At 46.7% G+C, this 27,851-nt stretch overlaps 1 protein-coding gene across 1 annotated transcript in view; it reads left to right on the top strand.

Annotated features, from left to right (window-relative positions):
* The window catches only part of Rab31 (RAB31, member RAS oncogene family), a 115,651-nt gene that overhangs the window by 70,050 nt on the left and 17,750 nt on the right, over positions 1-27,851 (top strand). Inside the window, exons 4-5 of the mRNA XM_055628373.1 lie at positions 5,145-5,216; positions 6,700-6,806. Coding sequence (XP_055484348.1) covers positions 5,145-5,216; positions 6,700-6,806 — 179 coding nt within the window. The remainder of the gene's footprint in view (positions 1-5,144; positions 5,217-6,699; positions 6,807-27,851) is intronic.

The following is a 27,851-nucleotide window of genomic DNA, read 5'->3' on the forward strand; positions in this document are numbered from 1 at the left end:
TCTTTCTTTCTTTCTTTCTTTCTTTCTTTCTTTCTTTCTTTCTTTCTTTCTTTCTCTTCCCTCCCTCCCTCCCTCCCTCCCTCCCTCCTTCCCTTCCTTCCTTCCTTCTTTCTTTCTTTTAAAAAACCTTCAACTGCCATTTCTCTTCTTTTTTTGGGGGGGGGGGAGGGGTATTTCGAGACAGGGTTTCTCTGTGTAGCCTTGGCTGTCCTGGACTTGATTTGTAGACCAGGCTGACCTCAAACTCACTGAGATCCACCTGCCTCTGCCTCCCCCAGTGCTGGAGTTACAGGAGTGTACCATTGTGCCCTTAGCTGCCAGTTCTAACACTATCCTTACCTCCATTGCCATTTTAAAAAAATATGAAAACCAAGACCAAACCAGGCCAGGCCTCAGGAGTTCTGTTCTCTTCCTGTTGTTCTCAGGTCCATTATTTTAACAATAGTTTCCTATTAGCTAACAAATAGTAGAAAAGGGTTTTAAAATGATAGGATTTTTTTTTTTTAAGTTAAAACCAAAATAAATAGATTTCCTTCCTCCAGAAGTATTTGTAATTTTTGGTGGACTGGTAATACTTCCTCAGCCTCTGGGAATGTGTAGTGTCCCTCAAATTTATTTTATCAGGAAACCTTTTCCCCCAAACAGCACCTTGTGGCTATTTGTTCTTCACATTCCTTCAGATAACACCATGGCCGATTGTACCTGTACCATTTGCTATTTTTTAAGACCTTGAATTTAGTTATAGTCCCGTATCTTGTAGGACTAAACCAAAATCTAGGTCTCTATTCCCTAATGATTAGACATTGAGACTGTGTTTGAGTCAGCGTAACTGGAAAGAGTTCTGGTGGTTTTTGTGACTGTCGTCATTATTACGCTAAGAGGTGGGATCATATCAAAGACCCTGGACATTTGTAAGGCTTTAGAAATAGTGTCTACCTTGTTGCCGAGTAGGGAGGATGCGGTGGTATGCAGCAGCCTGGAGCTCTGGTTCTGAGCAACCACATGATGTCTAGGGTGGTCTAGGCAGATTGGACTTCCTCAAAAGACCCACATGTTCCGTGCTGCATTCAGGGGCCATGCTGATGATGTCTGTGATCTGTGCTGACTTTGGCTGTTACAGGCAAGAAAGCTTCTTTTGCAGTAGTATCTGTGACCGCAGACTCATACTCCAGAATGAGAGACATTGAAGGCTTCTGTGACAACCTCTTTCCCCTCCCCGTCCAAAGAAACAGTCCAGACAGGAAGCTATTGAAGAGAGTCCTTGAAAAGATAAAGATGCTAAAGTGCAGCTCTCCACAGCTGATGGCTTCTGGCAGGGTGGGGATAGACTCAGTGTCCTTCAAGGGACTGGCCACTGGGTGTTTAACCATGTTCAAAGAATATATGGGCATCACATATATTCCTGTGTGGTTTTTTTTTTTTCTCTCTTCTTCTTTTTTAAGTTTCTTATTGGGGGAGGGCACAGGGTAGGATGGTAGACCTTGGAGGAATGGGAAGTAAGTATGATTGGGGTGCATTGTATGAAATTCCCAAATGATCAATAAAAATATTATGTTGAAAAAAAAAAAAGATAAAAAGAAATGCAGTGACTAGTTGCTTTCCAGAAAGATCATATCTCCCTAGAGCTTGAATCTTGAAGGCCCGTGTGTTAAATGTTTTATCCTCACAGTGGAGCTCTTGGAAGGTGGGGGGGGGGGACTTTAGGAGGTCTTTTTGTCATTGGGTGATGCCATTGAAGGGACTTTGTGGAGTCCTGCTAACTTCCACTTCCCTTGTTCTATGACTCCTCATTAAGTGGAGTGGTCTTGCTCCTGCTCCTCACTCCAGGCTAAACCTGACCAACCCAAAACTCTGAGATAAAATAACCCTGTCTCTGAATTGATTATCTCAGGTACCTTTTTAGAGCGATGGAAAGCTGACTATGTCATTCATCCACAAAAGCTGAGAAGCCCGAGTTCAACATGCTTGAAGGTCCTTCCTTTCTCTCTTATGATATAGATGACCATAAAAAAAACAAATAGTCAGGGCCAGTGAGATAGCTCAGCAGTGAAAAGTGGTCCAGTGTTCGTATGAGGGAGTACATACACACACACACACACACACACACACACACACACACACACGCAAAGAATAAAAATGAAATCTTTAAAAAAGTCACATGCCCAAAGAACATAGGTAACCATCTGTGCAATTTGTCTTTGAAGAGATAAATTGGCTTTCCAGAATTTTCTGTGGGCTCCTAAGAGGGAATTATCTGAACACTGAAATTTTAAGTCTATATATTTTGTTGGGTACTTTGTGAAGAGCTCGAATTGGCGTCTGCTGTGTTGATTTTAAAATAGCCTTTCAAAATGAGGTTTTGATCAAGAAAGCTTTTATCAACCTCCTGCAATAGTGACCTTTATTTCTGGGAGAATCTTCTGTGTTATTCCCATCGATATTAATTCTGACCTCTTGGAAATTCTATCACACCAGTCTGTGGCTGAGTGTGTGCCCTCGTGTCCTACTTGTATGGGATAACGGATATGGATTGTAAGCTGGAAATGACTTATCTCTTTGTCCTTCGCAAGTATTACCCTTTGATCGATGCTTTATTGAGACGTTAACTTCTAATTACTAAAACCCCCGAGTCTCCAGCAGTAAAGTCCTTTAAGTGGCTTCACCGACAGATTTATTTCAGAGCGATTCCTCTGTGGAGAAGGGAGGAACATTTAATGCATTGCTTACTGAGGCTTTTCAATAATTCATGAGACCCGCAAGCTATTGGCTCTTTTGAGAGGCAGCTTTTGGCGTCAGAGCCCAAAGGGAAGTCGGGGTCTGACTTCTGGGAAGTGAGGTTTGTACTGTTGAGCGGAGGTTGTTTTGGAAACAGGTTGGCTGGGAGGCAGCTTTCTATGCCGTCCACCTTCAGCAGAGCCAGGCCTTGCTCTTCCGCCCCTGAACAGAAATCCTGACTGGTTTTGATTTGCGGGAAGTGCGTTGCCAAGGGTGGGCTGGAGGAGAATCCTTGGGTTATGGCAGACACGGGGGAGCTCTGTGCCGGTGAGAGGGCGTGGGTGGCGCCTTGTGCTGTGAGACTGGAGTGGTGCTTGTGGGCAGAGGAAAGAGGGGCGCATCTCAGTTCAGCCGTAAGCCCGGCTCTCCCTCGCGCACCTTGCTGAAAAACCACCAAAGTCCTGGGTGGTCCTCCTTCCAAGGCGGCGTCCTGGCTCCACGCTTGGTCCTCTTGAGCATCCTGATGAAAAGTGCCATGCGGGAAATAGAAAGATGGAGAACAGTTTTGCTGTTTGCCAGAAAAACTACATCTTCCATCTTTCCGCTCTTCCCTCTCTCCTCTTTCTGTCCTAATAAAAGTAGCATGTAGCCAAGCCCCACCACACAAATACTAGTCAGAAGGACAGCTTGTAGGATTTGACTCTCTCCTTCTACCCTGTGGTTCCTGGGATTAAAGGCAGGTCTTCAGGCATGGTGGCAAGTGCCCTTGACCGCTGAGCCATCCCACCGGCTTTGATTTTTAATTCAACCTGAAATCATCTCACTTAAGATTATCGTGAAATTTTTATGGCACAGCCTTTTACATGTAAAAATGATTGGAAATCCTACCTCTAACATTTTGAGGACGACCTAGTATTCGCTTGTTCATTGGTGTCCACTTTTTTACGCTAAGTTCTCTCATCTCTACTGCCTTTAGACACCTTTCACTTAATGCCTTGTCAAAAGGATGTTTTTCTTTAAAATAAAAATTCTCTTCATTTCAATGGTTGTGGAACATTCCCCCCCACACGTAGGCTTCAGTCAGCCTCAGCTACAACAGAGTGCTGCAGAGCAGGTGGTTTAAAAAGCAGACTTTTCTTTCTCCCTGTTTTGAGGTAGATTGCGGTACTGGCGGATTTAATGTCTTGTGAAGGCCCTGTTCCTGGTTCTCAGACAACCTCCTTCTTTCTGTCTCCTCACATACTGTATATGGAGGAGTAATGTAAGACTAATCCCACCATGAGACCCCACCTTCATGACCTCATCCAACCCCATGACCCATGACTTCCCCCTGACATCCCATGATCTTCACTGGTAAATGTCAGCGCATTGACGAGCAGGAGCTGTGTGGACAGTCCAGGACACGCGCGGTGCTACGAGGAGCATGCATGCCTTTCGATCTCTTTACCTCCATTACCACATAGGGGAATGTCTTCCTGTGCCCGGTGGTCACGCTAGATCTATTTCCTGGAAATGGACTTCGGGGTCAGAGGGTATGCACATGTTAGCGCTGATGCATCTTTCCCAGTGGCTTTGTGGGGAAGCACTGATTGCCATCCCCACGTGGGAGATGAGAGCGTCTCCCTCCTTAGACCCAACACGGAGCCGAAAGCCTCTTAATGCTTATTAAATTAATAAGTAGCTCATCATTTTTAGTTCATCCTCTTTGTTAATTAAGTATTAAATATTTACTGGTAACTTGTAGTAGTTCCTTATATAATCATTTCTCCATTTCCCCGTTGAACTCTCTTTCACTTACTAGCCCTTCCCAAGAACTGTTTTTGAATTAAAAAAAAAAATAAATTAAAACTAGCCCCTCCTTCAAAACATTCATGTAATGTGTACATCCAGAGAATAATCCATCTTATTTGAGGACAAGAGATTCCAGAAGGCAGTGATACTGAACATTTCCAGTGTGGAGGACGAAGCTCATCTAAGGAGCCACTGCCGGCTGACCTTGGTGTGGGCAGTGAGCCTGACAGAGCTAGCAGCCAGCTGCGTCTTAGGGCACGGGGCCTGCTCCTTCCCAGTGGCCCTGCAAGGGTCGGGTGTCCTCACCTTTCATAGGAATATACCTTTCCCTTACCACTGCAAAATCTAACGAGACTGTCCTAGGTCAATAGAGAAAAGAAAATTCAGAGGACGGCGACATTTAAGATATGATCCGTATCTGGCTTTGGCCAAGAGGAGATTTCATGGTCCATAGACCACAAGTATGTGTTTGGTTGGGGAGTGAAATTTATTATTTAATGCAAGTCCTGGGGAAGTCCGGAGGAATTTAGACTAGCTCCTTCGGGGATGGCACAACATAAAATTTTAACGTGTGGCTTGGGATTGTTTAAAATCTGTTTGTTCCCTGTGGCCTAAAACTGTCGCTTGCTCTTTAACAGTTCCACTCGCTGGCCCCCATGTACTATCGAGGGTCAGCCGCGGCTGTCATAGTGTATGACATCACTAAACAGGTAAGAATGTCTTCCCACTCCAGATGCCACGTGTGGCGGCTGTCCCACAAGTGAGCCAGCACCCTGGGCCCCTTGGCAGTGTGGGGGGCCGTGGGCAAGCACAGTGAAAGCTGTGTGTCCAGTGTGTTTGACTCACAAGGCAGCTTTGATTTGTCTTCTCATTGACAAAAGCAATAAGCACTTATTTCATGTTTTATTTTTTTTTAAGATTTATTTATTTATTATTTATTCTGCCTGCACACCAGAAGAGGGCACCAGACCTCATAATAGATGGTTATGAGCCACCCTGTGGTTGCTGGGAATTGAACTCAGGACCTTTGGAAGAGCAGCCAGTGCTCTTAACCTCTGAGCCATCTCTTCAACCCAAGCATTCATTTTAAAGCTTTTTATTTTTTACATCTGTTTATTTTATTCTGTGTGTATGGATGTTTTGCCTGCATGTATATTGTACACTCTGTGTGCCTGGTTCCCACAGACGTCAGAGGAGGGCGTTGGATCCTTTGGAACTGGAGTCACCAGGTGGGTGCTGGGAACCAAACTCTGGTCTCAGAAGAGCAACAAGCGTTTTCAACTGCTGCGCTGTCTCTCTACCCCTGTTAGCACTCTCCTTGAGATTATTTTAAGTTCTGCATATTTTATCATTATAGGTTATTTTCTGTTAGTGGTTCTGTCGCACCATTCAAAGGTCAGAGATAATATTTTTGTATATAAAAGGTAAATAAATGTCTGTGCTTGTAGGCAGACATCCCACTTATCTGTGCTTTGATTTTCTGTAGTCCCAGTTATCCAAGGTCAACTATCCAAAACTATTAACATTCCAGAAACAAGTCAAACATTTAAAATAACGTGTTGTTTAATCGTGATTATTCTGCTTTGTTACTGTTAGTATCTTACTCTGCCTGTTTGCTTAACCTGTGCATAGGCCCTCAGGGGACAGAGGCACATTGTTTCTGGGTTGGTTTCCAAGCCAGTTTCAGATGTCCACTCAGAAACTTGGAATGTGTCTCCTGCAGATCAGATTAACAGGAATGTATTTTGAGGTATATTCATTGATTTGATGGCATCTATTCTGCCCCCCAATCCCTCTGGAATGTTGACTGTTAGCTGATTCATTGCTGTTATAGCCCATGAGTTCTGACCACTTCCACCACGCTGGCCTCCGCCCTAGAGGAAGGTTAGGAGTGAAGGGCGAGCAGGACCTAAGCAAGCATTTTTCTCCCGAAGTGAGCACCAGTGTCCACTTGCTCCTGATACCCTGGTTCCTGCAGAGTAGAGGCTGTTATTTCCAGTCATGGTATTTACAGAAGAAGCCTACTAATGTGATCTTTAACTTCCTCAAACTTTGAAAGAGGCATCTTAACTAATGTTAGCTAAGTGTCCCCATAGACATTTTTTTCTCGTTGAATTACACAGGGTGCAAATCTTTACTTGTGTGAGATGTATCGACAGGTCTTTTCACTGATGCATCTTATTTTCTGGTTAGGAGTCATTTCATACCTTGAAAAAATGGGTTAAGGAGCTGAAAGAGCACGGCCCCGAAAACATTGTGATGGCGATTGCTGGGAACAAATGTGACCTCTCAGATATTAGGTAAGGCACATTTCAGATATGTGTGTGTGTGTGTGTGTGTGTGCGCGCGCGCGCACACGTGTGTTTCACATCTCTCACCCCAAATGTCCCTGACTAAAATAGAATTACGCCTTTGCTTATGTCTGTGCTTTCTGTATACTGGTTTAACTGTTGGCCCCTCACTCGTGTTAGTCAGTGTGGTAGTATTCTACCAGAGTGGAATTACAGGAGACGATGTAAACCTGATGGCTCCTGCAATGATGACTGTGAAACCAAATCCCTATGTCCAGCACAACTGCATGTATAGCTCTATATTGTCACACTGGATTGTTTTACCTTTTTCTTCTTATTAACATTACAACCAATATAATTTAAGCAATACTTTCATGGGCAAGTGCACATGAGGAGCCTTGATATTTCCCACATGTTTAAGATTTGAAGCTAAGGATGTGGTCCAGTCTGTAAAACGTTGTTATTCTGATACAATATCTGGGTGTGATACATGTTAATCACACTGGCAATGGCTTATGGGACTTCCTTGACCCTATGTCTTAGTCCTTTTTCTAACTGTTTGATCGGAACACCCACGCTGGGTTTTTGTAAAGAAAAGAAGTTCGTTGCGTTTTGCCTAGAGTTTCAATATTGGAGCACTGGTGACTGCGTTATAGTACAGCATGGTGGAGAAGTAGAAGGGAGATGGAGATTATCTGTAGAATCGATCACTTGGCCAGTGCCTCTCTTTTTACAACAACCCATCTTTAAAAACATTTATTTATTTGTTATGTATATAGTATTCTGCCTGCATGTTTGCCTGCACGCCAGAGGAGGGCACCAGATGTCATTATAGCTGCTTGAGAGGCACCATGTGGTTGCTGGGAATTGAACTCAGGACCTCTGTGAGAACGGCCAGCGCTCTTAACCACTGAGCCATCCCCCCAGCCCACAATAACCCTTTCCTGCAGGAACTATGTGAAGTGCTACACTGATCCTTTCTGAGGGTAGTCCCCACCGTGACCTCCATTCTTCCACCATGCTTCTAGCTCTGAGCCTTGAGGAACCCACTTAAAGCCCGGAATCAAACCGTAGCAAGTAGAGGTGCGATAGAGGCTTGATGACTTTATCTAGCCTGCTAAGCTGGCCGATTTTGAAACGCTCCCGCAGAAAGTTCTGCGTTAGTCCCGCTGTCCTGTGACGGATCCCACTCCACTCTACAGCAGATATCTGAAACCATAGATTACACCGTACCCTATGTACGCTATGATGTTTTTCTTTCTATGCAATTTCATGCATCAGGCATAGTAGTGAACGGTAAGATCAGCATCTAATAAAATAGAACAGATTGTAATAATATAATATATGCATGCTGCTTAAAATGTAATGAATTGTTTATTTCTGGAATTTTCCATCTGATACGTTTGGATTTAATTGATTGTGTGTAACTTAAGCCCTGGGAAGGCAAATCCCTAATGAGGCTCTATTGTTGCAAACTTGTTTTTGCCTCTAGTCCCTTGGCTCTGAACTCTCAGGAATTCCCATAGTCGGTTTTCATAAAGACAGCTACAGCATGCTTCTGGTTTTGATATCTAAATATGATTAAACCAAATTAAATAAGCATTGAAAATTCCCATCATTGGTTTTCATAAAGACAGCTACAGCATGCTTCTGATTTTGATATCTCAATATGATTAAACCTAAATCAAATAAGCATTGAAAATGGATCTCGCAAACGTCCTTAAAGTGGCATTTGGAAAATCACTCATGCTTCACTGTGTTTCCAAACACGCTGTATCACATTGCGCCTGTGAAAACTCCACCTAATCGCTTGTTTTTCTGGCGTCTGGACAAGTCTTTAAAATCTCCAAACTTGGTTCAGATATAATCCTTCTTTATTGTAATCCTGAGGCAGCCTTTTGGCTGGTGTTTCCTGCGTTGGGTGGTAGGTGGGCACAGCCAGCCTTGCTGAAAGAGGCGCCTTCATCGGACACCTCCTGCTGGGAAGGAGGAGCTTCGACAGAGAAAGTCCCCAAGTGCGAGTGCACCTGCGCTCTGACAGACTGGAATTGAAGCAGAAATCGAGTTCAAGCTGAATGGGCTAGGACGCTGTTTGCTACAAGGAGCTGAAATGTAACTGAGATTAATTTTAGGAAACAGAGGGATGAGAAGGTGTTAACCCACCTGATGTTCCGATTGGTCTGTGCAGAAGCACAGAGCTGCCAGGCCATCTCTGTGTTTCTAGTTCCCCACGTCTGACAAGGGGCTCATGGTCCACAGAAGAGACGTGACCAATACAAGATGAGGAGGGGGTCGGCTCCTGATGAGGGACAGATTCAGATCGGCATAGTCTGCAGATCAAGCAGGATCGCTGCCGCCTCTCAGTGCCAGCGTGGGCTCAGGGGTGTTCTGGGCAGACATTCTGATGGGTGCCCTGCGCTGTACATGCCCAGCTAAGATGAGCTGCCCAACGACCCAGCCATCTCACTGTCAACTAGAAATTCACTCACAACCAGTTCTCCCCACAGGATGTGGGAGCCTCGGGGCCTCCCATCCCAGCTGGCACACCAGCCTCTCTGCTTCGTTTCTTTGGTCTCAGTGAGGTCCGAATCCAGCTTTTCCGGATGCCATAGGTGTTTGAAGTGTGGGATAGATAACCTTTGTAGTTCTCATTCAAACCTCTGCCTAGGTCGGTGAGAAACTCGAGTTTATTTTTATTTCTTAAAAAGAAATTGATGAATCTGCCTGCTGTGGCATGCTTGTAGAGGTCAGAGGCAATTTCTGGTGATTGGGTCCCCCACATGGGTCCTGGGGATCGAACTCAGGTCGTCAGACGTGGTGGCAAGCATCTTTACCAAGAAAGTCACCTTGCCAGCTCTGGGTGAGTTTCCTGAGGTTGTTTTATGGCCTAGAGAATGTTCTGTGGAAGCCTCAGGCCAGTAAGGTGTTTGTTTGTTTTTTGCTAGTGTCTGTGGTGTGTATACACGTCATACATATGTGTATACTTGTTTACATGTGTGCGAGTGCATGCGGAGGTGAGAAGTTGATGGCGGGTGTTTTCCTGGACTTTACACACTGAATCGGGCTGTTTGCTGGGCCAGTTCCGCTGGCAGAGTGAGCTGGCCTGCCCTTGGTAGGCCTCCTCACCGCTCAAGTGCTGGGCTTACAGACAGGCTGGCCTGTCATGACAGGTGTGTGCAGGCCGGGCTTCCAGATTTGATATGGGAGTGTGCTCTCCCCGGTGAGCCAGCTCTTCATCCTTCCATCAAGTCTTAAAAACACCTTTTATTTATCTGTTTTAGTGGAACTAGAGATTGAATTTAGAGCATGTGCGTGCTAGGCCTGCTGAAGGCTAAACAAACTGTGAGCCTCTCTAAATTGACTGAATTAGCTTTGAACTCACTCTGTAGCTAAGGCAGGCCTTGCACTCATTATTCTCCTGGCTCCCCTTCCTGAGTAGCTGAGATTATAAGCAGGAGCCACTAGGCCTGGCTTGAACACATATCTTTATATTTGCTTTCTCCCTTTGAAGAAGAAAAAGAAGAGAGACTGAAGAGACAGAGACACGGACACAAAGAGGCAGAGAAACAGAGACAGAGAGACCGAGAGAGAAAGAGCAGTAGCCTTCTGAAAAATAACACCGCTTTAGCTAAAATTAAAAATTTTGGCCAGGTGGTAGGGGCATACATCTTTAATCCCAGCACTAAGGAGGCAGAGGCAGGTGGATCTCTGTGAGTTCAAGGCCAGCCTGGTCTACAGTTCCAGACAGCCAGGGCCGTTCCACCGAGAAACCCCATCTCAAAAAACAAAAACAAAAACAAGAATTAAATTATTTTAATTCTTAGAATTTCATCCTCCTGTGATAGTTGATACTAGTCAATCCATTTATGATCACGATATAAAACTTACTAGAAAAATTTTAATGGTGGCTTATGTTTATGATACCATTATCCACAGGGAAAAATTATAAGAAACATACTGGAAAGTTCTTATGTCTAATAAATAGGTCCAGCAAGGTAGTAGGATACAAGACACAGAAGACTCAAGTACATTTCTGTTTGTTAATACTCAGTATGCAGAAACTGAAATTTAAAACAATACCTTTTATAATTATTCCCCCAAAATGGAATATTAGCTACATACAGGATGTGTGTGCTGAAAACTGCAAAATGCTCATGAAAAATCAAATAAGGCTTGAAAAACATGAAGGAACTTAACTGTGTTCACCCATTGGTAGGCTCAGTATGTTAAAAGTCTGTTTTCTCCGAAGTGATTTCTAAGTTTAAACGAAGTTTCTGTTGCTATCTTAGCAGGGATTGGGTAAGCAAAAACAAGATTTCAGGGCCAAGGAGATGGCCTGAGGGTAAGAGCACTTCCTGTGCAAGCCAGAGGACCGGAGCCTGGGTCCCCAGGCCCTGTAAAACGCTAGGGTGGCCAATTGTGCCAGTAACTGCAGTGTGGAGTGATGGGTAATCTTGACTGTGATGGATTGAGGAGTGCCAAGGCAGCCGGTAAAGCTGTCTGTGAGGGCATTTCCAGAGCACTGACCAAGCAGGGAAGACTTGCAGAACCACAGGCAGGGTGCCTAGACGAGGGGAAGGAGGCAGAGTCTCCAGCATTCTTTCTCTCTCACACACTGTCTCTCTCTCTTTCTGTCTCCTCTGTCTCGATCTCTCTCTCTGTGCTTCCTCTCTGTCTTGTTCTCTCTCTCTGTGTCTCTTCTCTCTGCCTTGCTCCCTCTTTCCTTCCCTCCTGCTGGCAGGATGTGAACTCTCCTACTCTGCCACACTGCCCTTGCTGTGATGGACTAAGACCTCTGAAACTATGAACAAGGCCGAATCATCCCCGTTAAGTTATTTGCTGAGCTGAGTCACAGCATCCTGGAGCTAACCTACAAGAATTGGCGCGTGGACTAGAGAGAACCCTCAGAACTCGACATGTGAAGGGCAAAGCTCCCAACTGAAAATGGGTAAAAGGATACGAAGCTGAAGAACAAAGATGAAGAGATGTTCTACTTCATTATTGACCTTTCAGAATGGCTAAGTGAAAACAGAGCTAGTCCCCAGTGTTGGTGAGAGGCTGGCAAGATGACTCAGCAAATTAAAACACGCTGTGAAAATCTGAGTCCGTCCTTGGAACCCTTTGTGGAAGGAGATAACCAGCTCTCGAAAGCTGTTCTTTGGCCTCCACAAACACTGAGCTGTGTGTGCACCTGCCCACAGGCACCATCATATTTAATATTAATGCTGACTAACGATAGTAATTAATATAGTGTTAGCAAGGATATAGCAGGGCACTGGTGCAGGCCTGGTGTGAGGGGAAAACAGAGCTAGCAAGCAGAGCCAAACCATGAAGCAGTTTAGCAGGCTTGTACAGGCGGGTTTTTGTGTGTCAACATAAGTTCAAAGTCAGCGAAAGGAAGGAGCCCCAGTTGAGGAAATGCCTCCATGAGATCCAGCTGTAAGGCATTTTCTCAATTAGTGATCAGTGGGGGAGGGCCCAGCCCATGGTGGGTGGGGCCATCCCTGGGCTGGTGGTCCTGGGTTCTATAAGAAAGCAGGCTGAGCAAGCAAGCCATGGGGAGCAAGCCAGTAAGCAGCACTCCTCCATGGCTTCTGCATCAGCTCCTGCCTCAAGGTTCCTACCCTGCTTGAGTTCCTGTCCTGACTTTCTTCAGTGATGAACAGAAGTGTAAGCTGAAAAAAAACCCTTTCCTCTCCATCTTGCTTTTTGGTCACGGTGTTTTGTTGAAGCACTAAACAAGTCTCCTGGGGAAACCAAACCTGCAATTTCCATCTAACAAAGCAACCACGCCACAGAGAGCTGAAATTTGTGTTCAGACAAAACCTATGCATGAATCTTCCTGGGATTTTTGGGGTAACAGCTCCAAACTCTCCAAACTGCAGTTAGCCCCGATGTCCTTGAGCAACTGTCTGGCTAAACAGATTGTGATGTACTCACTCTGTGGACTACTGCTCAGTTATAAAAGCAGACAGACTGCAAGTTAGATGAATCTTTACAGAATCGAGCTGAGTGAGAGAGCTCTTCATTGCTATAACAAATGCCTAACACAAGTCAGTTTACAGGGAGGAAAGGCTTATTTTAACTCTCAGCTTTGGGGAGTTCAGTCTGTGGTTGGTTGGCCCCTCAGCTTTGGGCCTGTGATGATGCTTTAGAGTGGGAGTGTGTGGCAAAGTAACACAATCACCTCATGTTTGTGGGGATGAGAGAGACCCAAGCTTCTTAATCCTCTCTCAGGAGGTCTCACCTAGAGTGGACACCACCTCCAAAATCAGTAATGTGGATCTCAGGCCTTAACACAAGGATCTCCTTTGGGAGACGTTCCAAATCTAAGCCAGAGGAGAATCCAATTCCAAACATTTCACTGTGTATGATTCCATTTGTCACATTTTAAATAAGAAAAAAAAAAACGTTTCGTGGCCGTGAAGGAGAGGGTTGTTCTGGTTGTAGAAAGCCCACCTGAGTGGAACTATTAAAGCAAGAGGTGAAACTATGGAACTTGATACATGCACACTGTTCTGTGACACTATTCCTGAGGAACCCTGAACACGTCACGTAGAGAATTGATGGCAGGCCGAAGGAACGCTACCACCATACCCAGTCTGGTGAACCAATGGCTTTATTGGGGTTACAGGAGTAATGCTGAGGGGTTAGTTATAGGGGCAAGGATGACTCAAAGGCAGCTTCTTCACTGAAAACCCACACAAGCATGGACTCAAGAAAGCTGGAACCCGGGAGCACACTGTGACTTGCATGCAGCTCAGGTCAAATGGCTAGTCCAGGCAGCTTGGCTGCTCTGAGTCTCCTCAGATGTCCTTACTACCCTTGGGGGAGGATAGGCCTTGCATACCTGGGTGGTTTCAGGGACTTTCTGAGACTTACGTGTAGAGGAACGTTAATTCAGGACATGGCTATTCTGGTAAGAGATCACATCCAAAGACCTTCTAGGTCTGTGTGATCTGGCTGGGATACAAACACACCTTTAATCCAGGACACAGAGGCAAACAGATCTGAGTTCAAGGCCAGCCTGGTATGGAGCAAGTTTCAGTTTAAAAAAAACCAAAAACCAAAAAAAACTTTAGGTTCAGGTGTGGTGGCACACCTTTAATCCCAAGCAATGAATGTAAACTTAGTTTGTAGAAGGAAGCACCCATGTTTGAAAGTGATGTCTAACTGAGTAGCAGAAACAGTGACAAATCAGAGAAAGACTTGACAGCATAGGATATGCCCACACTCATGAGAAGAGGGGAAAAGGAAGCTGCTTAAGGAGCAATACAGAGAGCGAGGAGACAGTTTTACTTGGACAGTAGTAGAGAGACAGGTTACAGAGAGAAATTGGATGAGACAGAACAAGAATGAGAAGGAGCCAGAAGATTAGAGCAGATGGCTGGAGTTAGTTTGAGGCCAACCAGAACAATCCAGGGGCCAAGAGAGATGGCAAATTGAGTAAGTCACCTGGGCGAGGAGTTTGAGCCAGAACAGTTGAGTTGAAGCAGCCAGCTTTAGAGCCAGTAAGAACAAGAAAGCGTGAGCTTACTAAGCAGTAAGCCTCAGAGGCTGAAAACATTCTAGGCCCAGGTTAGCTTGTACCGAGGCTAGAAGCTTTTTGGAATAGGCCTAGGTTAGCAGGAGGAACTTAGCCTCCCAGACAACTGGACCTGGAGAATGAAAGTTCCTTTGACACTTAGAAGTTGTTTATTTACTTCATGAGTCTTAAAAGAGCCTCCTTTCAAGATGAAATGTTTCAATTTGGAGGAAATGAGTACACACTATAAAAACAAGAGACTATAAGTAGACCTGGACAGTTTGGTTAAGAACACAGTGGGAGCTGGAGAGATGTCTCAGTGGTTAAGAGCACTGACTGTTCTTCCAGAGGACCCAGGTCCAATTCCCAGCACCCACGTGGCAGCTCACAACTGTCTGTAACTCTTGTTCCAGGGGATCTGACACACATGCAGACAAACACCAATGTACATAAAAAAAAATAAAAAATCACATCAGTGTTAAATTTTGTTTGCAATCTTATGGGATAGTTTGAAAAATGTAGCTTTTTTTTTTTTTTTTGTGAGACAGGGTTTCCTGTAGCCTAGGCTGGCCTTAACTGACTATGTAGCTAATGATGACCTTGAACTCACCTTCCTGCCTCTGTCTCCCGAGATAATGGATTTGTGCCACCACACTGTCATCACCTTCTTCCTCCTCCTCTTCTTCTTCTCTTTATTTACTTAGGGTGGAGGGCAAGGATGCACTCGTGGAGGTCAGAGGATTATGTGAGGGGATTTGTTCTCCCCTTCAGCCCTCCAGAGATGGAATTCAGACCGTCAGGTTTGGCAGCAGACACCTTTACCCACTGAGCCATCTTGCTGCCCAACGCCCCTCCCTTATAGAATTCCACTATGCAGCTCAGGATGGCCTTGAACTTGTAATCCTCAGCCTGATGACTGCTCCTTCTGGGAATACAGAAGATTACCGCTGCCTTAAGATAGTGATGTGTGTATGTGTGTGTGTGTGTGTGGGGGGGGACAGACACCAAGATGGAGTGTCTTCTTCAGTCACTCACTGGCTTGTTTTCTTTCTTTTCTTAAAAAGATTTTATGTATTTGAGTGCTCGATCTGCATTTACACCTGCACGCCAGAAGAGGGCATCAGTTCACATTATAGATGGTTGTGAGCTACCATGTGGTTGCTGGAAATTGAACTCAGGAAGCCTGGGAAAAGCAGCCAGTGCTCTTAAGTGAGCCATCTCTCCAGCCTCCTAACTTGTTTTGTATTAAAAAGATTTCTCACCAGTTTAACTCATCTGGGATCTGGGGTCTCCCTCTGCCTGCCTGCCCAGTGCTGGACTTAGAGGTACACACTGCCGCAACCACCCTTTTCCTTCCTTTTCACATAGGTGTGGGGATCCAGCACAGGCCCCATTCTTGCGCAGGCAATCCTTTCTGACCGAACCATCTCTAACCACCTTAGCATATTATTTCTTGTAAGTGCATGTGAGTCTATAATGATATCAATGGAATTTTAGGCACATAAAATTTTGACTTAGATGAAAAAAACCATAGTAGTAAATAGTATGCATATTATCGACTGACATTTTGCCAGCAAACTGAGTGAAATGATTAAGTTGGCCATCCTGACACACACAGGGTATAAGAGAAATACAGGATAATATTGTTCAAAGCCAGCACTTAAAGCACTCTCCTAGTTTATTTGAGACACAGAGTTTGGTTCTCCGAGACACACACACATACACACAAGCACGCATGCACCACCACCACCCGGAAAAACAACTCTAAAAGAAGAAAGGGGGAAGCCTGCTGTGTTGGTCTTTGTCCAGAGTATGTGTGTCTCCCTGAGACAGAAATAGTCTGGCAAGTGACAGGGCCTGAGAACCCAGTGGGCATCCACTTGTAGAGAGCTCTGTGTGGCAGGAGAATCAATCAGTTGGCTAGCCAATCTGGCTGCTCCAGATTCTGCCTGCTGGCATGACTCTTCCAGGGAGTGAGCCAAATCTCCAGGTCTCAGACCTTATTCCAAGCCTGACCTCATTTTACTCTAATCCCAAAGGGCTTTGCTCTTCTCTAATTCCCAGAAAACTGGGTATTTCGGTGGGAGTTACAGAAGGACAGTACATAGAGCTTCTCTCTGTCTGTCTGTCTGTCTGTCTGTCATCTGTCTCTGTCTCTGTGTGTGTGTGTATAAATGATCTAATGATATCATCTAACAGACATTGGTGGTGTAAGCTTGCTTGCCCTTCAGAGGAGCTGTGCACAGCATGTTTTGAGAGTATTCTGGGATGAAAGTGGGTTTAGTGTGAATCTGGCAAATGCCACCTGAGGCCTCCAGAGCAGAGGGATGGGCAGGAGAGGCACGGTTCCTCGTCAGTGTGCATCCTGTGCGTGTGCAGCCTGGAGGACAGGAGAGGTTAAGTGGCCCTTATCCAAAATACCTAGGACTAGGGCACTTTGGAGTTCAGATTTCAGAATTATTCTCATACAGGTAAAGAGCTGTCTTGGGATGGAATCTAAATCTAAATGCACATACCCCACAAACACAGCCAGAAAGTAATTTTGTACAAAACTGTAAAATAGGTTTCTTGTGTGTAAAGTTCTGTGGGATTGAGTTTTCCACTTACTGTGTCTCTGTTCAGAAAAGCTTCTGACTTGTGGGATTTTTGGGTGTGTGGCTTAGGGCGGCTCAGCCTGTCTTAAAGGCCTGTCCTGCTCCTCAGGGTGGAAGGCCCAGGCAGTTCAGGAAGATGTTCCTAACTTGCCTGGAAGATTCCCTAAATGAAAACCTGCCTCTACTGAGGGGTGGAAAGAACATAAGAGGTCCAGAACCACAGTGAAACATCCCTGTTCAGGGCATGGCATGGCATGGAGATGGCACTTGTGCTCACAGCCGCTGCAGTTGCTGTAGAAAACTGAGCCGTGAAACATCCAGCCATTGATGGGAGGGACACGTGGATGTCTGCTGCATGGCAGTGCAGGGCCTGCTAGGGGAAAGGAAGTATTGTCTTCAGTGCGGTAGTCACGGGTGAGTTTGCTCATGGAAAGCCTCACGCCCATTCCCATATGGGGGAGCCTACAGAAACGCAGTGAGGCGCAAAGGAAAACAACAAAATGGCATTAAAATGGGATGGGGACTTGGTAGGAGGAAGAGGGTGATGGGCCAGGGTGTGGGAGGACGAGAGAGGGTGGAGCGACGGATGTGGTCAGAATTCATTCTATACGTGTGTGAAACTGCCAAAGACTAAAGTAATTTTAACAAACCTCGCTCTGCTAAGATGACACAAGACGCTGAGGGGAAACTGGTCAGGATGGCAGAAGCTGGCACATGTGCACAGCAGGAAGCATTTGGCCCCGGGCTCATTCGAGGCATCCCTGACCCCAGCCAGGCAGATGGGCCTGGGTTCTAGACAGAAAAGGAATCTTCCTTTGATTGAGTCTGGGGAGCCCAGGAAGGCTACAGTGTAGCCTTCTAGGAAGGCGAAGAAGGGAGACACTTGAATGTTGGCAAGATCGTAAAAGAGTTAGATAAGCTGAATCCATAGTGAACGTCTGAGGAATTTTGATTCTGGAAGCCAGTCCAGTCCTAGAGAAATTTGAAATTTGTGTCATTTGAAAGAGAAAGCGAGAGGGCCAGGGTGATGGTTCACCCTGGAGCACAGGCCTTGCCAGCATGAAGAAGACTTGGCTTCCATTCCCAGATCCCATGCGGGAATGCCAGGTGTCATGGCATGCACTTGCAGTCTCACGGCCGGAGAGGTAATACAGGCAGATCGCTGGAGAGCCCGTCTAGCTGAATTAGGGCCTGGACAGTAACAGATGCATCTGAAATGAGAAGGTTGGCCTTCCTGGGGACGACAGCTGAGGTGACAGACACTAAGGTGGGGCTAGAGAGACAGATCCATGGATAGACATCTTGCTATACAAATATGAAGGCTTGAGTTCAGGCCCCTTGTAAAAGCCAGGTATAGCTGCTCACATCTGCTACTCTGGTGATGGTGATGGTTGTAGAGAGGCGTGTTAATTCAGAACATGGCTGCTTTGGCAAGAGGTCACATCCAAAGGTTGTATGTGTTACTTTTTAAACTATTTTATTTTGGGTTTCTTATGCCTCTTTCTCCCTTTTCCACCCCAATATTTCTCAACACCCAAAACCAGGGAGGAGAGGAAGAAGGTTAGTGGGGACAGGGAGCAGAGCTCTCTTTAATTCCTTCCTGTTGGTTAGGACCGTTGTGGAAAGTCTCATCTTGGATTCAGGCTATCTCCAACTTCTTCTCACCCAGCTTCTCAATGGCAACCAGGAGCAGCATGAGGGGGCACCAGCAGCCTTCTTTCCTGGAGCTCCTTTTCTCTCTCTGGGCTCTGGCATTTATTCCCTTTCCAGAGTCCTCAGAATTAAACTCTCTGCAGCTGGCAAAGGGCCCCTTTCAGAGCTTCAGGAGGCAAAAAATCTGCTGCTGTGGACCATCTAAATCAGCCCCACATCCCACACCTGGGATCAAAACAAAACCATGTTTTAGGTCTGTGTGATCTGGCTGGAATACAAAAAGGAGACAGAAGCAAGCAGATCTGAGTTCAAGGCCAGCCTGGTATAGAGCAAGGTTCAGATAGAGACGCGCTTAGGTCCAGGCGTGGTGATACATGCCTTTCATCCCAAACAATGAAGGTAAAGTTAGTTAGTAGAAGGAAGCGCCCATGTTTGAAAGTGCTGTCTAATTGAGTGGCAAAAATAGTCACAGAGAAAAGCAACTTTCATGAGAAGAGAGAGGAAAGGGAAGCTACGTAAGGGGCAATGCAGGGAGAGGAGAAAAGTTTTACAGTGACAGTAATAGACAGGTTACAGAGAGAGGAGACTCAGGTGAAGACAGAATGAGCCAGAGAATGAGAAGGATCCAGGAGATTAGAGCAGATTGCTAGAGGTAGCTGGAGGCCTAGCAGAACAATTCAGTCAGAAGCCAAGAGAGATGGCGGATCCTGTGGAGAGGCTGGTGAGAAGGGAAGGGAGGAGGCCCAGTACAGGGCCATCAGACCAGGTTCATTTTATCATACAAGGGGTGTCAGTGGGAAGTCACCCAGCAACAGTGACATGGGGAATAAAGCGCCCCCCCTCAGGCACTGAGTAATGAGATTGAGGGGACCTGGTTGTCCCTGACCTCCTCCGGCCAGGAGTCCTCCCATCTCTCCATCCACAGAACCAGCAGAGCCCTAGGGACTGCGCAGGCATGCTTCTGTTGGGCGGCCGTCTTTAAGCTTCACCATAGCTCACTGGCCTCTGAGAGGAGCCCGGAGAGAGATGGCTGGAGCAGCTGCAGTGGATTGGAAGGCAGGTTGTTCCCCGAGGACAGGCATTGGGAGTGGAGTGAAAATAAGACCTACGGGGAGGAAGAAAGAAATGGGTTTGATCAGTTCTCAGTCATCCGAATAGGATTGGGTGGTGATTCTGCGTGCAGCAAAGTCCCGTGGGAGCTCTGAGAAAAAGGACAGGAGGTCTCAGAGAGCTGTTTGGAGAGTGGAGAGGAGGAAGAGACGCAGCTCACAGGAAATACAAGACTGCATTTGCTCCTGCCTTCCCTTCCCCTCACAACAGTACAAGGACAAAGTCCTGGAAAGACAGAGGGACCTAGGAGAGGGGACATCCACATCGCATAGCCTGACTAGGACAGGGCTGGCTGGGGCATGGTGTACCTCTGCAGGGCTCTGATGGGTGAGTCCTATCCGAGGAGGGGTCAGATGGGATGGTCTGGGTAGGAGGAAATTCCAGAAATTTCCCTCCCAGTGCCCGAGGTAGGGGTGAGCTTGGCTGGTGTGATCAGAGGGGTGTCATGGAGAACGTCATGTGAGCGTGGTGCCATCCAGGTGGGGAAAGATGGAAGGAGTCTGGACAGCGTGCTGACTAGCCGGGCCTTCGGTGCTGAGTCAGCATGGCTCCGACCTCCTGCCTCCCTCAGACCTGCTGCAGCCATTGCCTGGCAGCCGGGACACTGTCCTCTCCCGACCTGCAACTGGCCTGGGGCTCCTCTTTATCACTGTGTGACAGCAGACACTGCCAGGTCAAGATATAAAACCAGTTTGCCAACCTTGAGGTTTGCTGAGGGAGGCATGTCCAGGTCCCCAGTAAGTTTGCCACGACCAAAGCTTCCTGTACAGTCAAGAGCTACAAAGGGGACCTCCTGTACCCCAGAACTCCCCATGGGCCACCCCAGCGAGGGCAGTGACCTGGTCATTTTACATTTTAACAAACTGACATTTCCAGAAGATTAAAAATATTCGCAGAATAGGCGACTCTTATCACCACCGTGTCCTCAGCCCTCTTTGAAGTATACCAAGCAAACATTTTTTTTCTAAGAAATTTTATTTACATATATTTATATTTGGAATTAAACATCTCACTAAAATTAAATGCTTGATTTCTTTATGTACAACCTTAAAAGCTACCCTAGTCTTGAATGGGTCAAAGATATTTATAATAAGATTTTTTTTTAATCCAATGTATTCCAAACGCCAAAAACACAGAGCCAAAAACCAACAACAAAGCAACAAGAATCCCAGACACTCCTTCAAGCCTCCGGCGCTCTTCTCACGTGAGATGATGCGGCAAAGTAGCTGTCGCAGAGTGTGCTCTGTGCTCAAGGTGCCGTGGCGTAAGCCTCTGCTGCTGCTGCTGCTGCTGCCAAAGCAGGAGGGAAGTCACTGGTCATGGAGCTCCGTGGGCCCAGAGAACACATCTGGAATCTCCATCTTCAGTTTTTGAGCGTTCTTAAAGAAGAATCTATAGAACACTGGTGTGTATTTAAAGAATGACATGTTTAAAAAAAAAAAAAAAAAAAAAGCAGCCTCCCTCTCTGGCTGTAACCACTTGTCCCTGCTGTCCTGTCTCTGTTATCAAGCTTTGTTTCCCTTACGTTCGCTACATCCGCGTCTGTATTTCTCAACCCTTGGTTGTTTAGACTTGCCTGCTTTCGGGTGGGATAATGTTTTGTTACATGATGATGTGCTTCCTGCTCATAATCAGCTGGTGAGCATCACCCAGTGAATGCCTGCCAGCTGTCCTCTGCTGTCTGAACGTGGCTCTGTTTTATGAGTCCGCCCGTCCTACTGCTGGCCACACCAGCTCATTCCTGACGTGGGTTGTTTTGAACATTGGTCGGGCAGCCTTAGCCGCATCTCTCGGTGCTGTGATCAAGCATGTCTCCAGGCTGCAAAGCGTAGCGGTTTAATTGCTGCCTCTCGTGATGTGTGTGCTCGGCGTTACAGGGTAACACCAGCTTTTTTCAGGGCGGGCACCAGCAGCTCCCAGACTGTTTGTCCTGGCTGAGACTTGTGAGGCTTCAGGTGTGTAGGAATATCTGATAGTAATTTCAGTCCACATTTCCTTTGTTAACAGTGTCCTGGGCAACTTGTCATGCATCTGCTGTCCGCTAAAGTCTGCTCCTGTGTGAGGTGTCTCTTCAAACCATTACCAGGTCTTTCTATTGAGTGGTTAATGTTGATCTTTTTTATTATGAGTTTTAAAGCGCATGTACTCAATGGTGTTCCTTTGTTTTTAGCACATGTTTAAAATATCTTCTACGGGGCTGGAGAGACAGCTTGGTAGTTAAGAGCTGGCTGCTCTTCCAGAGGTCCTGAGTTCAATTCCTGGCAACCACATGGTGGCTCATGACCTTCTATCTATACCGGGATCTGATGCCCTCTTCTGGCACACAGGTGTACATGCAGGTAGAGCACACATATTCATGAAATAAGTAAAATTTTAAAATACCTTCTTCACGGGGCCGGGAGAGGTGCTCAGGCGGTAAGGTGAGTGCTGTAGAGGTATGGGACCTGAGTTCAGATCTCTAGCACCCAGGTTAGAAAAAGGAACAACTAGGCACGGTTGCAGCCTATCGGTAACACTAGTTGTGGGGGTTGGAGGAAAAGGAGACAAGAAGATCCTTGGTGCTCACTGGCCAGAGGGACTAGCCAATGGGTGAGCACATAGTTCAAGAAAGACCTTGTATCAAATGACACAGTGGCAGAAGATTAAGGAGGACGTCTGACTTTAACCCCTGGCCTCCACCTGCTCGCAGACACACATGCTGCACACACACTCTCTCTCTCTCTCTCTCTCTCTCTCTTTCTCCTTCGGGGTTAGGTCTTATCTTTCCACTTTATCTTGTATCTTGCTGCGTCATCATCATCACTTCCTTATGTTTGATGGAAGATGATTTGCCAACTTTTCCCCATTATAGGTTTTTCTTATTAGAAACCTTCCGGTAACCCTCAGCTTGGCGATGGGGCCCTCCCTGCTAACTATCCTTCGCAGACTTAGAAGTAGCATGTAGAGTATGGAGATCTGTTTCTAGGTCGATATTCTGCTCTGCAGCATGCTTGTCCATTCTTACGCCAGCACCACCTGACCTAATTCATACACCTTTAGTCTTGGGAAGCGATATGGGCTTGTGTTGGCTCTGTAATCTTTAGCTAGTACTTTTTTGTCCCAAATAAGTTGTAACAGTATGGCTAAAGATCTGTAATGGTCTGGTGGGCTAGCTTTCTTTTATACTCTGTCAGAAAGCAGCCATTGGTTTTTTGATCAAACTATTCCAGTTTCAGCCACTAGGAGTCCATCCCTGTTGGCTCTTGTGTCCTGGAGGATGACTTCTTTCTTTGTTGCCTAGGAAGTTGCTCTAGGCTTGTCTTGTATGTATTTTTTTTCCCCCAAAAAGCCCGGTTCCTGAATTAAAACCCACAGTCTGGTTTTCAGGTGTGCTTAGAGCTATGGAGTATCATTGCTTCTCAGCCCTTTCAGTGAACGGAGCTAGGAAATACATCAACTTGTGCTAAGTGAAGAATAGATACTCACTCCAAGATGAACAGCTGTTCATGTTGAGGCCTCTGAGTTGGAATCACAGGCTTCCTTCTAGTCTTGAAGATCATTGGAAAGAATGTTTCAAAACTGTTGTATTATTGAGCAGAATGCCTAGCTTTTGTTTTCAAGATTTTCTTAGGATATAAAGTTACTTTGTTTTCCTTTCACTGCTGCCCTGGAGTTTCAGAGTTTATAATGTAAGTTCTGTTAGGAGCTAAAATTTCCTCAGTGATAATTTTTTTAAAGCTTTATTATTTTGTGTGTGGGGAGGGTGTTTTACCTGCATGTATGTATGTGTACCACATGTGTGCCTTGTGCCCATGAAGGTCAAAAGAGGGCATCAGATCCCCTGGAGCTGAACTTAATGATAGCTGGGAGCCACCTTGTGGTGCTGGGAACCGAACCCAGGTCCTTTACAAGAGTCAGAAGTGCTCTTAACCACTGAGCCATCTCTCCAGCTCCTCCGTGATAAATTCTTGATGGCATATTTTTTTATTAGCATTTGCTCTGTCTCCTATTCATCTGGTCAGGAGGCTAAAAACAAACACACACACATATATGTGTGTGTGTTATTATACATGTGTGGTGTGTGTGCAGCTACTTCCCTGTTCCTGCCCATACTGGTCTCTCACTGAACCACATTAACTAGTTAGTAAACCCTAGTAATTTGTGTGTCTCTTTGTGTCCAGCCCCTAGAGCTGAGGTGTCACGTGCACCCCCCCCCCCCCCCCCGTACCTTTATGTAAGCAATGGGGATATGAACTCAGGTTCTCATACTTACGCCGAAAGCACATGCACCGTAGCCACTGAGGTAGCTTCCCAACCCCTGAGCACAAATTCATCACCCTCACCTTCAGCTGCTCTGGCTTCCCGCTGTGCCCTAGGCGCAGTTATCAGCAGGTGTGTTCCTCTTCGTACCCCGACACACTCAGAAGGCCCCGCGTCACACAGTGTGGAGAAGGAGCTCCCTCAGGCCGAGCTGTCAGGGGTGCATGGTGCATGGCATGCCATTAAGCCCGTCATCTGTTCCAGACCCTGGGCCTCCGACCTTCGTGCCGAGTCACATGGCCTAAGAAGTGCGGTGACAAACCAGACAGGGAAATGATGTCCAAGCGACGGAGGAGAGGAACTGGTTTAGTTAACTCAAGACTCTGGAACTCACAACTCTCCCCCGTGGTTCCCAGCCTCTCCAGGACCAGCTGGAGTTTGTTTGAGAAAGGGTCTTTAGAAGAAAGGGAATGACTGAGCCCCTTAAGAGAACCCATGTTTTCCCACAGTCTTTCTTCTGTTCCATATTCTAATGTTCTTCATGAGAAACCATGTGCTGAAGTCTGTGGCCAAGAACCTGACACTGCCGGCTTGAATTTGACACCAGGGATTTGGCCTCAGGTGAAGAGCCAGCTGCTCCTGACAACCTTAGCAAGCAGGCCAGGCCTCCTGGGAACAGACCTTCTTCCCAGGGTGCCTATGTCAACCCTGTAACCGGAAGGGCTTAGATCATTGTAACAGAACGCTGTCCAATTCGATGCTTACTTTGAAGGTGCCAATTACCCCTCCTTTTTCAAAAGGAAGTTGATTTGGGTTTTGGCTCCTCCCTCAGGCAAATCGATCAGAGTGTCCGTAAAAGCTGAGGATCCTGTTGGATTCAGCGTTGTCAAAATGGCTTTGTGGCGTGTGCTACACATTAATTTCTGGTGTTTGGAAAACATACACACTCAGAGGTGCTTGAGGGATGGTAGGAGAATCTGCTTCCCAGCAAACGGAGCCTCTGCAAGCCTCCCCTCCGCCCCCCAACAGCCTTCCTCCGCCTGATCTGATAGAATGTTGTGAATGATTCCCGCTGCTTTTGGCTGGAACACTTTAAACGTGGGATGGTTTTGATGAAAATAGCCCCACTAGGCATTTAACAGGTGACTCCTGTTCACTGTTTCTGTGCTAGCAGGGGCAGCTTGGCCTTTTTTTTTTCTTTTCTTTACATGTATTTATCCTGTGTGAGTGTGTATATGTACACGCGTGTAAATGCTGCAGCACATCTGTGGAAGTCAGTGAGAAACCCGAGGGAGCCCGTTTTCTCCTTCTGGTCTGTGGGTCTCAGGGATTGGACTCGAGCTGGCTGGCTTGGTGCAAGCAGCTTAACCGGCCGAGCCATCTGTGGGCCCTTGGTTGGTCTTTTACACTCAATCCCGGCGGAACAACCGGTAGAGAAAACAATAGGACGCACAGTATTTAAATGGGATGCTAGCTGCTGTAGTCCAAGAGTGTAACAGAATGTAAAAAGGCGTAGTTCTTGCTAATACAGAGTTTAAGCACTCTGACTTGATGCTGGCCATCACTAGATCGGTTTGAGGGAGAGCTCCTGCCTCATGGCTTTCTTCTACCGCAGACTGGTGTGTGAGCAGTGGCTGTTGCATCACAGCTTCATATGTTCATCTTGATTTCTGAACTTTTGGTTTCCTGGTGTCATGTTGTACAGAGAGTCTAAAACACAACAAGCCACCCCCCCACACACACCCCAGGATTACACTCCAGCTTCCAGACATACAAGAAGCTTCCTGGAAGCCCGCATCTGAGCTGAATTCTAAGGTTTCCCCCGAGACCCTCCCGTTCCAGAGACGTGGGGAAGGGGCTGTTCGTGACTAGTAATGGTGTAGATGGGTAATAAGGCCTGAAGGGCTCAGAGGATGTCTGGAGAGGGTCCTGGGTGCTCTCGGTCTGTCTCCTCTTTTTTTAGCAGGAAGACATTTTGCTTTATAGCTTAGGTGTTCACTTTTCTGAATGAATGACGGCTTTTCCACACCTGTTCCAAAGTGCCTGCACACGTCTGAGAAGACACGGTTGGTTCACTTGATTTCCATGGACTCTTTCCTGCTGTGGTTCTCCAAGTAGCAGTGCTTACACCTCTCTCTCTTTCTCTCTCTATACACACACACACACACACACACACACACACACACACTCCAACACTGCCTGTTTTAGTGACCTTTTTCATTACGGTTTGTCCATGGAGTGAACAGTCAGTGAGGTCCATTCCCATGGGAATTCTCTTTCACTGTTAGGAGTGGGAAAACCAAGGTTATTTCCTGATAACTGTTAGAATAGGCAATCTATTCTTGTACTTACACATGCAGAATAAATAATAACCAGTGAGAAAGATAGAAACCCTTCTATCTTTCCTTATGATAGCAACATACAGGATCTAAACCTCCCACCGGCCCCTCAGGAGGAGGACACACTGTTCTGGCTGAGCCGACCCTCCTCACAGGTGGGGTTTCCAGGCTCCCTGGTGTTGGGGGAAGAGGCCCATAGCTGCTAGACTGGTCCTGAAATTAGACTCAGCTGGCGTGTGTTGCCTGGCAACACCCTAGCACAACAAAACAAAGACCCCCTGTTGGGCAGGACAGGCCTGTTGAAATCCTAGAGCGGTGGGAACACTGCCTCCTGACCTGCCTCCCCTGCTGAGAAGTCTCCCACAAGTGACCTGAGTCCAAGGGACGTGGCGCTGGCTGCCGGTCCGAGCTTGATGAGACCCAGGCTGATGAGTTACTGAGCCGGGCCCAGGAAGAGCCTCCCTTCCTTGTTACCTTCACCTCAGAAACCTCCTCCCCGCCCTCTTGGAAGAGTGGGTCAACCTGTACCTTCCCCTGAGTTCCGAGCTGGCCTCAGCACTGAGCCCAGTTCCCCTCCTCCCCGACTCCCTCCTCTTTCTGTGATGGCAACTGAGCATTACTGAGGTGGTATCACTGACCACCCCCAGGTGGCGCGAACTGTGAGGGTACCTGCACCAGAACAAACCTGCGGCTCTGTCTGGCCTTTGCGCAGCTACTGGCAAAAGCACCCGAGAATTTCTCAAGACGCAAAGCCATTTCGTTTGACTTTACAATAATCGCTTACAGCTCTAATTTCATCTTTCCCTAGGCACCTCTGCTTGCTTATTTGTTCCTGTTTGTTTGAGACTGGGACTCACTCATCTGAGGCTGGACTCCTGCACTCAAATCGAGTGACTTTCTGGCTTTGTTTTGTTTTTTAAATCTTTTTGCCAGGCATGATGGTACACACTTTGCAATGTCGGGTTCTGGGGTGTCGGGCAAAAGGACTGAAAAACCAGCCTCGTCTGGCCTACATAATCAGTTCCAGGCCAGCCTGGGCTACAGGGCCAGATCCTATTTCAGGAACAAAAGGGAAAAAAAAATTAAGTGTCACTAGTCTTTATAGTCTAAGCATTTCAGGCTCCCATTTCAAGAAGGCTAGTGAGAAGACAATTTGATTGCCCTCAAGCTTCTCCAGGTCTGTTCACTCGGGGACAAGAAGGAATTACCCCAGAACCTTTGCTGTCTCAAATGGGCTGAGTGGAGGCGGAACCCATGTTTTCTCCAGCTTAGGAGCTCACTGTCCTGGACAGCGGCCGAGACAAGCTCCTGGGACATCCTGACGAGAGAGTGGGTCCCGAAATTCAGGAGTGGTAGCTAGGTAGTTACCAAATACAGAGGCAAGGAGTAAGGACTGCCAGCCTCTGCCTTTTCTACTTCTCCAGCCCTGCATGTTTCCCATTGGTCTGTGAAGGATGGAACCTGGGCCTGGCTCTGAATTCCAGTCTCCATCCTGACCACTCAGGCAGCCTGTGGCTGGTTAGCCCCCGCTGTCTTGAAAGGTGTGGACTTAGTCTCATTAGAGCCCCTGAGTGATGCTGACATTGAAGGGGCA

Source organism: Psammomys obesus, unplaced genomic scaffold (assembly GCF_907164565.1).
Source record: "Psammomys obesus unplaced genomic scaffold, mPsaObe1.curated_primary_1811, whole genome shotgun sequence".
NCBI classification, from domain to species: Eukaryota; Metazoa; Chordata; class Mammalia; order Rodentia; family Muridae; genus Psammomys; species Psammomys obesus.